Raw genomic sequence first — 14,197 nt, 5'->3', positions numbered from 1 at the left:
ATGTAGTCTGAGGGCCTACCATATACTACATAACTATTCCAAAAGGAGTTTGTGCACTAAGAATGTAATGAGTATGACTAGCTTCAGAAGACCATGACATGTCTAATGTTTTGAGTGAGACTGTAATTGATTTCCTTCAAACCTTCATTGCAAACCCAGATGGCATCATATTCTTGGGCCATTTAAACTCCGTGGTGTGAATTCTGATCCCGGATTCCACCAGAACTACGGCTTTAGAATCTGGCCTGTCAATCAAAAGTAAAACAGCCAATTAGGACTGCGACAAAGAAAAACAATTGTTGGAGAGCAAGTTAAATATACAATGACACATGGCAAAATAATTGTATATGTAGCTCTGTAATGTTACATTCACACGGGTTACAGAAAAGGTGCCATGTACAATGGGGGAGATTTACTAAAACTGGAGCACTCAGAATGTGGAGCGGCTGTAATTGGTAGCCAACCAGCTTCTAACTTCAGCTCGTTCAATGAAGCTTTGACAATAAAACCTGGAGGCGGATTGGTTTCTATGTAGAGCTGCACCAGATTTTACACTTTCCAGTTGTAGTAAATCTCCCCCATACTGTCAGCGCCTAGCAAACACCCAGTCCAAGAAGGTGTATGGAGACAAATTGGCTTAATACACATTCCTGCTTTTATCGGACATTGCATTATGCCAGATAAAATGTTGAGTTCTACTTTGGGAGCAACAGCATCTTAATTCTACAGGCGATCAAACCAAACTCAGATCGGAGGCCATAGGAGAGATATGGGGTCTGAAAGACCCCAGATCTTACCATAAAGAGGACCTGTCAAGGCTCATGCGGTCACAAGGGATGTTGTTCATCCCTTGTGATAGCAATAAAGTTAATCCAAAAAAAATTTAAACCTCCTGTGTAACTCTGAATTGGTAACCTGTCGAGGCTTTTAAAGTGTCTCCTATGAAAATTTTTAGGTAATATAGTTTAGCGCTGTTCCACGGGCATACACAATTTTAAAGCATGGCGTGTTAGGTGTCTATTTACTCGACGGAACATTTTTTTTTTTTTTACCAAACAACTGAGTATTAGACTGTATTTCTATGTACTAAAACTCAGTGTATTTTTTTCCTAAAAAGTTTGATAATTGATAATCCACTATGCAAATATCTTGTGACATAAAAAATTGCAACACCCACCATTTTTAATCTCCAAGGTCTCTGATTATAAAATATATAATATTTGGGGGTTCCAAGTAATTTAACAGGAAAAAAAAAAAACTAATTGTTCCGTGTATGAGAGAGATGTCAGAATTGGCCCAGAATGGAAGGCATTTGTTACCCCAACATTTCATAATCCTGATATGTGGCTGCTGTACCATGTACTTGTATGAGAAAGTCTCCTGTTCTCTTTGTTTTGCTTCCTTTATGTGAAATCCCTGGTGTGCCTGCCAGTCCCTCTGCTTTCCTATTATAAACTGACCACACTAAGCAGGAGAGCACACATGGTCAGTTCTCTAGCTATGATGGGAACTCAGCCTGCTCTCCTCCAATGATCAGACTTCTCCTGACAACCCCCCCTCCCCCCCTGCACAGCTATTCACTGGGAAGATCAGTGTACTGCTGCTTCTCCTCCCCCCAGCTCTTATGCAGCTGAGAACAGAGGGAATGAGATAATTTATAAAAAAGGGAACAGAGATATTTATAATTATATATATATATATATATATATATATATATATATATATATATATATATATATATATATATATATATATACACATAAATGTTTTGCTTACCATCTTCTATCTTAATCGCTTGCCGACCAGCGCATGCTGATGTACATCGGCAGAATGGCACTGGGGGCAAAAGGGCGTTCAGGTATGTCCCCTTTAAGAAGCGGTGTTGTGCGCTCCTGACAGCGGGTCCATCGGGTGCCCGCGATCATGTCACGGAGAGGTAGAACAGGGAGATGTAAACAAAGCATTTCCCCGTTCTGCCTTGTGACAGGGCAGTGATCACAACTCTCTGTCATCGGAAACAGTGACCACTGTCCTGTGTGTTAAAGCCCCTCCCCCCTAAAGTTAGAATCACGCCCTAGGACACACTTAACCCCTTCACTGCCAGTGTCATTTACACAGTAATCAGTGCATTTTTATAGCAATGATCGCTGTATAGATGACAATGGTCCCAAAATAGTGTCAAAAGTGTCCGATAATGTTGCATTCATGATATAAAAAAAAAAAAAAAAAATCGCAGATTGCCGCCATTACTAAAGAAAAAAAAAAATGAATAATAAAAATGTCATAAAACTGTCCCCTGTTTTGTAGACGCTATAAATTTTGCGCAAACCAATCAATATACACTTATTGCGATTTTTTTTTACCAAAAATACGTAGAAGAATACATATCGGTCTAAACTGAGGAAAAAAAAATTTTTTTATATATTTTTGGGGATATTCATTATAGCAAAAAGTAAAAAAAAATTGCTTTTTTTTTTTCAAAATTGTCGCTCTTTTTTTGTTTATAGTGCAAAAAATAAAAACCGCAGAGTTCATCAAATAACACCAAAAGAAAGCTCTATTTGTGGGGAAAAAATGACGTCAATTTTGTTTGGGTACAACGTCGCACGACCGCGCAATTGTCAGTTAAAGAGACGCAGTGCCGAATCGCAAAAAGTGCTCTGGTCAGGAAGGGGGTAAAATTTCTGGGGCTGAAGCGGTTAAAAACCCCTTTTATACTACTTTGGGGGTTCCAAGTAATTTAACAGGAAAAAAAAAAATCGAATTGTTCCGTGTATGAGAGAGATGTCAGAATTGGCCCAGAATGGAAGGCATTTGTTACCCCAACATTTCATAATCCTGATATGTGGCTGCTGTACCATGTACTTGTATGAGAAAGTCTCCTGTTCTCTTTGTTTTGCTTCCTTTATGTGAAATCCCTGGTGTGCCTGCCAGTCCCTCTGCTTTCCTATTAAAAACTGACCACACTAAGCAGGAGAGCACACCGTGGTCAGTTCTCTAGCTATGATGGGAACTCAGCCTGCTCTCCTCCAATGATCAGACTTCTCCTGACAACCCCCCCCCCCCACTGCACAGCTATTCACTGGGAAGATCAGTGTACTGCTGCTTCTCCTCCCCCCAGCTCTTATGCAGCTGAGAACAGAGGGAATGAGATAATTTATAAAAAAGGGAACAGAGATATTTATAATTTTATATATATATATATATATATATATATATATATATATATATATACACATAAATGTTTTGCTTACCATCTCTATCTTAATCGCTTGCCGACCAGCGCATGCTGATGTACATCGGCAGAATGGCACTGGGGGCAAAAGGGCGTTCAGGTATGTCCCCTTTAAGAAGCGGTGTTGCGCGCGCCTGACAGCGGGTCCATCGGGTGCCCGCGATCATGTCACGGAGAGGTAGAACAGGGAGATGTAAACAAAGCATTTCCCAGTTCTGCCTTGTGACAGGGCAGTGATCACAGCTCTCTGTCATCGGAAACAGTGATCACTGTCCTGTGTGTTAAAGCCCCTCCCCCCTAAAGTTAGAATCACTCCCTAGGACACACTTAACCCCTTCACTGCCAGTGTCATTTACACAGTAATCAGTGCATTTTTATAGCAATGATCGCTGTATAGATGACAATGGTCCCAAAATAGTGTCAAAAGTGTCCGATAATGTTGCATTCATGATAAAAATCGCAGATTGCCGCCATTACTAATTTAAAAAAAAATAATAATAAAAATGCCATAAATCTATCCCCTGTTTTGTAGACGCTATAAATTTTGCGCAAACCAATCAATATACACTTATTGCGATTTTTTTTTACCAAAAATACGTAGAAGAATACATATCGGTCTAAACTGAGGAAAAAAAATTTTTTTTATATATTTTTGGGGATATTCATTATAGCAAAAAGTAAAAAAAAATTGCTTTTTTTTTTCAAAATTGTCGCTTTTTTTTGTTTATAGTGCAAAAAATAAAAACCGCAGAGTTCATCAAATAACACCAAAAGAAAGCTCTATTTGTGGGGAAAAAATGACGTCAATTTTGTTTGGGTACAACGTCACACGACCGCGCAATTGTCAGTTAAAGAGACGCAGTGCCGAATCGCAAAAAGTGCTCTGGTCAGGAAGGGGGTAAAATTTCTGGGGCTGAAGCGGTTAAAAACCCCTTTTATACTACTTTGGGGGTTCCAAGTAATTTAACAGGAAAAAAAAAATCGAATTGTTCCGTGTATGAGAGAGATGTCAGAATTGGCCCAGAATGGAAGGCATTTGTTACCCCAACATTTCATAATCCTGATATGTGGCTGCTGTACCATGTACTTGTATGAGAAAGTCTCCTGTTCTCTTTGTTTTGCTTCCTTTATGTGAAATCCCTGGTGTGCCTGCCAGTCCCTCTGCTTTCCTATTAAAAACTGACCACACTAAGCAGGAGAGCACACATGGTCAGTTCTCTAGCTATGATGGGAACTCAGCCTGCTCACCTCCAATGATCAGACTTCTCCTGACAACCCCTCCTCCCCCCCTGTACAGCTATTCACTGGGAAGATCAGTGTACTGCTGCTTCTCCTCCCCCCAGCTCTTATGCAGCTGAGAACAGAGGGAATGAGATAATTTATAAAAAAGGGAACAGAGATATTTATAATTTTATATATATATATATATATATATATATATATATATATATATATATATATATATATATATATATATATATACACATAAATGTTTTGCTTACCATCTCTATCTTAATCGCTTGCCGACCAGCGCATGCTGATGTACATCGGCAGAATGGCACTGGGGGCAAAAGGGCGTTCAGGTATGTCCCCTTTAAGAAGCGGTGTTGCGCGCGCCTGACAGCGGGTCCATCGGGTGCCCGCGATCATGTCACGGAGAGGTAGAACAGGGAGATGTAAACAAAGCATTTCCCAGTTCTGCCTTGTGACAGGGCAGTGATCACAGCTCTCTGTCATCGGAAACAGTGATCACTGTCCTGTGTGTTAAAGCCCCTCCCCCCTAAAGTTAGAATCACTCCCTAGGACACACTTAACCCCTTCACTGCCAGTGTCATTTACACAGTAATCAGTGCATTTTTATAGCAATGATCGCTGTATAGATGACAATGGTCCCAAAATAGTGTCAAAAGTGTCCGATAATGTTGCATTCATGATAAAAATCGCAGATTGCCGCCATTACTAATTTAAAAAAAAATAATAATAAAAATGCCATAAATCTATCCCCTCTTTTGTAGACGCTATAAATTTTGCGCAAACCAATCAATATACACTTATTGCGATTTTTTTTTACCAAAAATACGTAGAAGAATACATATCGGTCTAAACTGAGGAAAAAATTTTTTTTTTATATATTTTTGGGGATATTTATTATAGCAAAAAGTAAAAAAATATTGCTTTTTTTTTCAAAATTATCGCTCTTTTTTTTTTTTGCTTATAGCGCAAAAAATAAAAACCGCAGAGGTGATCAAATACCACCAAAAGAAAGCTCTATTTGTGGGGAAAAAATGACGTCAATTTTGTTTGGGTACAACGTCGCACGACCGCGCAATTGTCAGTTAAAGAGACGCAGTGCCGAATCGCAAAAAGTGCTCTGGTCAGGAAGGGGGTAAAATTTCTGGGGCTGAAGCGGTTAAAAACCCCTTTTATACTACACCAGGTCTCTTCCTTGTTATGAATGGTTCCTGGGCCCCAGGGCCCCTGTGAATGGGGCCCCGCTTTCTTGTACCGCCAGTCACCGTTACACACAGACATCCTAGACCCCAATCCCAGGAAATCCGTCTCCTCTTACTTTTGCAGGCGGATGAGGTAAGTCTTGTTATCCACATCGTAGACATTGTACACGCGCATGCCCAGCAGACTGAGGGATGAAGAGAGACAACACACAGGATTATTGATCAGTTATAAGACCCCATTCATAATAATGATCAGCACTGCACACCTGCAGCTCAGGCAGGGTAAGCTGGGACTTGTAGTCCCCCCAACAGCTGGAGAGGAAGCTTCCCCACTCCCATGGCTGATGTTCCATCCCCCCTGCAGCTCACACAGCCCTCCTTGTAGTCACCTGTCCTGCAGCTCTGAGATGACAGCCCGGATATCTATGGTATTGAATCTGTTCTTCATTCTGCCAGCTCCCACTTGTGCACTCACTCCAGCCGGTGTTCTTCCGAGAAAGTTCCGCTCGGCGTATAAGTTCCCCCCTCTACTGCGCCTGCGCAGTAGGTATCGGCGGAAATAGCCGAAGCACAACAGCTGAAAATCAGCTGTACACGGCGCCTGGAAGAGGGCCCCTCGCGGGCTCGCTTCGCTCGCCACGCTTCGGGCACGGCCTCGCGGCGCTCGGCTATCTCCGGCGGCTGAGAGTAGTATGTACTGCGCAGGCGCTGCGCCTGCGCAGTACGGGGGGGAACTTATCCGCCCAGGGAACATTCTCGGCAAGACACCGGCCATACACTTCCTGCATCACATGGCACGGCGAGCCACACGGATCAATTCTGTAAGAGCGTTCAGAACACGGTGCGACATCTAGTGACGGTACATGGAACAGCGTGCAGGCTTTAGATGCGTTATTTACTTTTCTCCAGCAGAGGTCAGTGCTGCGCCCAGAGAATTCCATACTAATATAAAATATACAGTATAAGAAATTCCTTTAGGCTTTATAATTACCCCTAAATTAACCACTTCAATGCCGGGCACTTTTGCCAAGGACAATTTTCAGCTTTCAGTGCTGTCGCAATTTGAATGACAATTGCGCGGTCATGCAACACTGTACCCAAGCTAAAGTTTTATCATTTTCTTCCCACAAATGGAGTTTTCTTTTGGTGGTATTTGATCACCTCTGGGGTTTTTATTTTTTGCTAAACAAACTAAAAAAGACCAAAGTTTTTGAAAAAAATAGCGTTTTTCTTAGTTTCTGTCATACAATTTTGTTTTCTCCTTCACTGACGAGCACTCATGAGGCGGCACTGATCAGGTGGCACCGATGGGCACTGATGAGTTGGCACTGATGGGCACTAATGAGAAGGCACTGATATGTAGAATTGATGGGCACTGATGAGGCGACACTGATGGGCACTGATGAGTTGGCACTGATGGGCACTGATATGTAGAATTGATGGGCACTGATAGGTGGCACAGATATGCAGCACTGATGGGCACCAATAGGCGGCACTGATATGCAGCACTGATGGGCACTGACAGGCGGCACTGATGGGCACTGACCAGCGGTAAAAAAAAAAAAAAAGGTGTATAAAAAATAAAAATAATGAATAAAATAATATAAAAAAATAAAAAAGGATACATTTATGAATAAATTTAAAGATTAAAGATATTAAAAAAAGGTGTATAAAAATAATAAATAACAATGATAAATATAATAGTTAATAACTATAAAAATAACTCTAAATAAGGGTGTATAAAAATAAAAAAAAAATAATGAGGATAATTAATAAATATAAAAATAACTACAAATCAGGGTGTAATAAATGCATATTAAAAATAACAAAGGGTGTATAAAGATAAAAAAAAATTAAAAACGGTGTATAAAAATAAAAATGGGTGTGTGATAACATTATTAATGAATAAATATAAAGAGATTGTGAATGGAAAAAAAAGTTAAACAAATATAAACAAATAAAAGTAATATAAAATAAATAAATAAATAAATGAGAGTATAAATATACATTAAAAAATAATAAAGATAATGAATAAAAATTTATAACAATAAACATAATGAATACAAATTTATATAAAAAAAAATTAAAAAAGGATACATTTATGAATAAATTGAAAGTAGAAGATAAAAAAGGGTGTATAAAAATAATAAATAATAATGATAAATATAATACTTAATAACTATAAAAATAACTCTAAATAAGGGTGTATAAAAATAAAGAAAAAATGATGAGGATAATAATTAATAAATATAAAAATAACTACAAATCAGGGTGTATAGAAATAATAAATCCATATGAAAAATAAAAAGGGTGACGAAAAAGAAAAAAATATATAATAATGAGTAAATCTAAAAATAAATAACGATGTATAAAAATAAAAATTGGTGCTTGATGAAATTAATAATGAATAAATATAAAGGAGTATAAAAATAATAAATTAAAACTATAAATACCATAAATAAAATTAATAATGAAAAAAAAATTAGGAAAAAAGAGACTGTGTCTCACTGTATTATACAGGCTGCTCTACACCCGCTATTCATCACAGGCGCCATCCAACTACTGATCAGCACGGGGGCTTTGAGCTGCTCAGGTTCACCCCTCCTTAGAGTGACCTGCTTGCTCTACGCTCATTGATACCGAAGCATGGACACCCGATCGATATAGCACAAGGTAGACTAGAACTCCTGGACTCAAGCAACGCGACAGCCTCAGCCTTCCAAGCAGCTTGAATTACAGACGCACGCCACCGCGCCCGGCGAGGAGATTGCAGTGCTCTCTTTATCTAGAAGCTGGATTCTCAGTGACGTCATCGGCTCAGCACTGCCATCTATAGGCAGCATTGGGAATCACACCCGCACGCTGGGTTGAAGGGGCGCGTTCTGCTCTACCACACCTGCGCACAAGTACAAAGGCTGGCTGAAGGCTAGCCTGCATTTGTGGGAGGAGTCTGAGAGGGCTATATTAAGCCTCCTCCTCTGTCAGGTCAGGGCTCGTGGGCGTTCCGGGTTCAGTAGGGGCGGGGCCTACACACCACTTCCGGATCGATTGCAAGATGGTGGCGGTGCCTCACCTCTCCACCCACCTGGTTCCCCCTCGGCACCCACATTCACGGGTCCCCGCTTCTTTTGGTATTTCAGCAGGAGGAGGGGGGGGGGGGCAATCGGCCGGCCGCCCGCCCGCCCGCCCGCCGACTCCTCTCCTCATGCAATGCAGCTCCACGAGGGAGCCTCTTGCCAGCCAGCTCCTCTCTCCCCTTACCAGCTTGCTTCAGGGGGGGGAGCTGCCGACCGCTTCTCCGGGTATTGAGGGTGGGGGGATATCCAGCCAGCTGCCTGCTCCGCTGCACACGGCACCATGGGAGGGGGCGCTTGCCCGTTTTTCTCGGTGATCATGCAGGGTGAGGGGGGCCGTCCATCCTCCACCCACCCTCGTTCCCCTCGGCGGCAGCCAGTCAGGTACGGCCCGCCCGCTTCTCCCGGCGCTCATGCAGGGGGGAGGGGGGCGTCCTTTCATCCTGCACAGCTCTATATGGCCAGCACGCAGCCCGTGCTTCTCCCGGCACCCATGAGGGGTGGGGGGGGGGGGGGCGTCACGGCTGTCCATCATCTTTCACCCACACCAACTTCCCTAGGGCTCAGTTTGGGGGGGTCGTCTGTCCATCCTCCACCTTCGCTGGGCCAATCCCGCATGGTCGGGGGGGGTGCGCCGCCCGCTTCTCCCTCATCCCTGTGTGTCTTGCCAGCATGGGGGGGCGGCTGCCAGCTTCTCCTGGGGGAGGGGGGGTCTGTTCGTCCATCTTGTATCCACTCACCCGCCAGTTCACCTCACCTCCCTGGAAGTCACACCGTGCATCACGGAGGAATCGCCCGCACGCTTCCCGGTTCTCATGGGGGGGGTGCTCACCCGCCTGCTCACTTCCCGGTACTCACATGCGGCATCATGGGGGGGGAGGGGGAGGATCCCCGCACGCCTCTCGGGCATTCACCGCTTCAGGCACCAGTGTTTTATCATGGCGTTTTGGCTCCAGGATTTCTGTCATAGTGCTTCAGCCTCAGGTTTCCGTCACAGCGTTTCTATCTAGGCGTTTTGGTGTCAGCGTTTTGCTATCATAGCGCTCCTGTCGTAGCGTTCCGGTCATAGCGTTTTCTGCCTCAGCAGTTCTGTCACAGTATTCTCCCCCAGCATTTCTTTCAGGGTGTTCTGCCCCAACATGTCTGTCGTCACATTCAGCCCTGCATTTCTGTCATGGTGTTTCCGCCCCAGCGTTTCTGTCATGTTCAGCCAGCATTTATACCTCAACATTTCTGTTACAACATCCAGCATTTCTGTCTTAGCGTTCCGCCCCAGCATTTCCATCATTAGCGTGTTACCCCGGCATTTCGGTCTCAGCGTTTTGTCTTAGCGTTTCTACCCCAGGATTTCCGTCTTAGCGTTCTGCCCCAGGATTTCTGTCTTAGCGTCCTGCCCCAGGATTTCTGGCCTTAGCGTCCTGCCCAGGATTTCTGGCCTTAGCGTTCTGCCCCAGGATTTCTGGCCTTAGCGTTCTGCCCCAGGATTTCTGGCCTTAGCGTTCTGCCCCAGCATTTCTGGCCTTAGCGTTCTGCCCCAGCATTTCTGGCCTTAGCGTTCTGCCCCAGCATTTCTGGCCTTAGCGTTCTGCCCCAGCATTTCTGGCCTTAGCGTTCTGCCCCAGCATTTCTGGCCTTAGCGTTCTGCCCCAGCATTTCTGGCCTTAGCGTTCTGCCCCAGCATTTCTGGCCTTAGCGTTCTGCCCCAGCATTTCTGGCCTTAGCGTTCTGCCCCAGCATTTCTGGCCTTAGCGTTCTGCCCCAGCATTTCTGGCCTTAGCGTTCTGCCCCAGCATTTCTGGCCTTAGCGTTCTGCCCCAGCATTTCTGGCCTTAGCGTTCTGCCCCAGCATTTCTGGCCTTAGCGTTCTGCCCCAGCATTTCTGGCCTTAGCGTTCTGCCCCAGCATTTCTGGCCTTAGCGTTCTGCCCCAGCATTTCTGGCCTTAGCGTTCTGCCCCAGCATTTCTGGCCTTAGCGTTCTGCCCCAGCATTTCTGGCCTTAGCGTTCTGCCCCAGCATTTCTGGCCTTAGCGTTCTGCCCCAGCATTTCTGGCCTTAGCGTTCTGCCCCAGCATTTCTGGCCTTAGCGTTCTGCCCCAGCATTTCTGGCCTTAGCGTTCTGCCCCAGCATTTCTGGCCTTAGCGTTCTGCCCCAGCATTTCTGGCCTTAGCGTTCTGCCCCAGCATTTCTGGCCTTAGCGTTCTGCCCCAGCATTTCTGGCCTTAGCGTTCTGCCCCAGCATTTCTGGCCTTAGCGTTCTGCCCCAGCATTTCTGGCCTTAGCGTTCTGCCCCAGCATTTCTGGCCTTAGCGTTCTGCCCCAGCATTTCTGGCCTTAGCGTTCTGCCCCAGCATTTCTGGCCTTAGCGTTCTGCCCCAGCATTTCTGGCCTTAGCGTTCTGCCCCAGCATTTCTGGCCTTAGCGTTCTGCCCCAGCATTTCTGGCCTTAGCGTTCGGCCCCAGCATTTCTGGCCTTAGCGTTCGGCCCCAGCATTTCTGGCCTTAGCGTTCGGCCCCAGCATTTCTGGCCTTAGCGTTCGGCCCCAGCATTTCTGGCCTTAGCGTTCGGCCCCTGCATTTCTGTCTCAGTGCACGGCCCCTGCATTTCTGTCTCAGTGCACAGTCTCTGCATTTCTGTCAAGGTGTTTCTGCCCCAGGTTTTCGGTCACAGCATGGCTGCCCAAGATTTCTGACATAGCGTTTCTGCCCAGGATTTCTGTCATGGCGGCATTCTGCCCCAGCATTTCTGACTTGGTGTTCGGTCTCAGCTTTTCTGTCTTGGTGTTTCTACCCCAGGTTTTTATGTCATTACACTTCTGCTTTAGCGTTCTGTCATAGCGTTTCTGCCTCAGGATTTCGGTCATGGCATTTCTGCCTCTGCGTTTCTGCCCCAGGATTTATGTCATAGTGTTTCTGCCCCAGGATTTCTGTCTTTGCTTTTCTGCCTCTGCGTTTCTGTCATAGTGTTCTGTCATAGTGTTTTTGCCCCAGGATTTCTGTCATTGCATTTCTGCCCCAGGATTTTAGTCTCAGCATTTGTCATTACGCTCTGCCCAGGGTTTCGGTTCTCACGTTCCTGCCTCAGCTTTCAGTTTCAGCATTCCTGTCGTAGGGTCTTCTGTCAACATTGCGGTCAGTGCACTTCTGCCCCGAGATTTCTGGCATAGCCTTTCTACTTCAGTGTTCAGTCTCAGCATTCCTGTCACAGCGTTTCTCAGAGGGGCGTTGTTGTTCAGTCACGGCATATTTCGGTAGCTGGTTTTATCTTCGTTGTTTGTCATGTCTCATTGTATCTTTGTTCATGTTTGTACCTGGGTCAGTTAGCTAGGGCTCACATGTCAGGATCTGTCACGTCTACAGATCCATACGGGCTGAGGTTTCGTTTGTTAATGATTGTTGACCACAATCTTCTCGCCTGTATAACATACGTCATACGATGCACGTTCGTTCACCACACCTGTACGATTACCCACCACGGTCTGTGGGTACACCAGCCCTGAGTTTTCAGTTAATTACCTGTCTCTGCGTAGCAGGTTACTCGGGCTCAGTCACTACTTACACGAGGGGGGTGGTCCATCATTAGCTTCATTCACGCGCAGTGGTCTTGACACTTCTGCTCATGTTCTCATACTTGGGTAGGCTCAGAGGGGGATTGCTGTTCTCTTGTATTGTTGACTGTCATTTCTCTTGTTCATGTTCTCAGGTGGGCTGCATTGGCAGCCATCATCCCCTTGTTGGTCCTTAAGTGGTAGGTTTGGGCAAACGTCGTCATGATTCTGGATTCTACGCTCGGGCCTGATATCTTGTCTAGGATGTGGCCTGGAAGACTGCTCAGGGACGTCAGTCCAGTCATTTTTTCCGTTCCCCAGCCGGTGTCAGGTAGGGGGGTTTCAGTCACTTTGGGGTATGACTGTTTCAGGCCATGGGACTTATTTCCCCGGTGTGGAGTCTGGCCCTCCTTCCTCGGTTCAGAATTCAGACTCTGCTGCAGCACGACCTGATCAAATCAGGTGGGACCAGCATTCGGTGTCTGGCATGGTTTCTCCACGTTGTCAGTGCTTATTGCCTTAGGGTTTGGGCCTCAACCACCTACTCCATCACATCCTTCAGGTATTTATCATTTTTTAACTCCTGCCAGTTGTCCTTTGGCACTTACCCTCGCTCTTTCCCATACCAGTTTGGGTAGGCCAGGGCTTGGGAGGGTTTCACGGAGCACTTCCGAGGGTCTGGTCGAAGTTTTGATCTTCTTGGCTATCATTTTGCAGGGGCTCCTCGGGACAGCCATGGCTCCCCTTCCCCCACGCATCCTCTCATTTACAGTAGTTCATTCTCATGTCTGGGTCGTCTCGGGCTCCAGGCTCGGTCCAATCGTTCATGGGACGTTTTGTTGGGTTCTGGGTAGCTTCGCAGGTTTCTACAAGGGGTTCTGTCTCATCACCGAGTCGGGGGTTTCTCCTGTCATAACGGACACTTATCGGTTATATACTGTTGCCATCCGGGCAAGCACTACTCCACTTGATGGATTGTTACCTTCCCTTTTTCACCTAAATTTGTGTCTTTTTGCCCTCTTTTCAGGCATACTGACCAGTCAGGCCAAGGCACACCTCAGGCCTTGTTGCTTAGGAGTATCACTTTCTAACTCGAAGACTCTGACTACAAGCTGTAGCTATCTAAATCGGCTGGTACAGAACAGCAGCAGCAACTGAGCCGCTAATAGGGGTCAAATAGGCGCAATCTGGGCGCCCATTTAGGTAAAGTAGGCATAATCCAGGCGCAAATAGGGGACAACCCAGGCGCTAGTAAATGTAGGTGAAAAAATATTGAATTAGTGTGGCGCTCAATCAAATTAAAATATAAATGGTGTAAAAAACTGATGATTAAGTGACGCTCAAAAAAGTATAATAAATAACGCTCAAAAAGATTAATATAATAGAAATGTGAAACAACCACGTGAATGGAGGTTCTATAGGGAAAATCCTATGCGGTGTTAGGACGGGAGATCCCTAGGAGGGTCATTTTGAGGAGGATCGTGGAGCTGTTTTTCCACCATTTTTTGGTACTGTCACAAATTTGATTGTATCGTCTATGGGACCTTTTTTTTTACCAAGGGCACGTTTCTTCGCTGATCTAAGCACCTTTTTGATACCATTGGACTTTATTATTTATTGCACTTGTGTGGATTTTTATCTGTCATTATTTGTATATATTTATTCTATATTATTATTGCACATATCACATAGTTGCACTATCATTACTTATTTTAGAGTGCCATATTTATTGCTTTTTTATATTCTATTTGCACAGTGGTTCTATGAATTCATTAGTTACACTTAATATGGAGTTTCGTTTGTTTTTTTTTTTTTTAACCACTTTTTGGATTATTATTATTGGAAGAAAAGTTTTCATGAGTGGTTTAGAAAAAGGGAAACCTACACC

At 44.7% G+C, this 14,197-nt stretch overlaps 2 protein-coding genes across 3 annotated transcripts in view; one reads left to right on the top strand and one right to left on the bottom strand.

Moving 5' to 3' along the window:
• Positions 1–103: 103 nt before the first annotated feature.
• Positions 104–9,258, bottom strand: LOC141116844 (ribosome quality control complex subunit NEMF-like). 2 transcript variants are annotated; one of them, XM_073609315.1, is made up of 3 exons: positions 8,950–9,258; positions 5,805–5,873; positions 104–245 (listed from the first exon to the last, which is right to left on the bottom strand). In XM_073609315.1, exons 1-3 carry the CDS (start codon positions 9,081–9,083, stop codon positions 137–139), a joined length of 312 nt encoding a protein of 103 aa, XP_073465416.1. In that variant the 5' UTR covers positions 9,084–9,258; the 3' UTR covers positions 104–136. The 2 variants fall into 2 exon arrangements, with proteins under 2 accessions (XP_073465416.1, XP_073465415.1); XM_073609314.1 differs by lacking the exon at positions 8,950–9,258 and adding an exon at positions 6,078–6,692.
• LOC141116843 (ribosome quality control complex subunit NEMF-like) overlaps positions 8,709–14,197 on the top strand; it is a 47,617-nt gene continuing 42,128 nt past the window's right edge. The window contains exon 1 of the mRNA XM_073609312.1: positions 8,709–8,819. The gene's annotated coding sequence lies outside the window, so the exon portion shown is untranslated. The remainder of the gene's footprint in view (positions 8,820–14,197) is intronic.

The sequence above is a fragment of the Aquarana catesbeiana genome, linkage group LG13 (assembly GCF_042186555.1).
Source record: "Aquarana catesbeiana isolate 2022-GZ linkage group LG13, ASM4218655v1, whole genome shotgun sequence".
NCBI lineage: Eukaryota > Metazoa > Chordata > Amphibia > Anura > Ranidae > Aquarana > Aquarana catesbeiana.
Note: the sequence above shows the minus strand (reverse complement) of the source record. Positions and strands in the feature narration are given on the sequence as shown.

Excerpts from the sequence above, each read along its gene's own strand:
- LOC141116844 (XM_073609314.1), bottom strand. The coding sequence starts at position 6,463 with ATGGCCGGTGTCTTGCCGAGAATGTTCCCTGGGCGGATAAGTTCCCCC. Across the intron at positions 5,874-6,077 it reads ATCTCAGAGCTGCAGGACAG|TCTGCTGGGCATGCGCGTGT; the intron begins GTGACTACAAGG and ends TTCATCCCTCAG. Across the intron at positions 246-5,804 it reads TACCTCATCCGCCTGCAAAA|GCCAGATTCTAAAGCCGTAG; the intron begins GTAAGAGGAGAC and ends TTTGATTGACAG.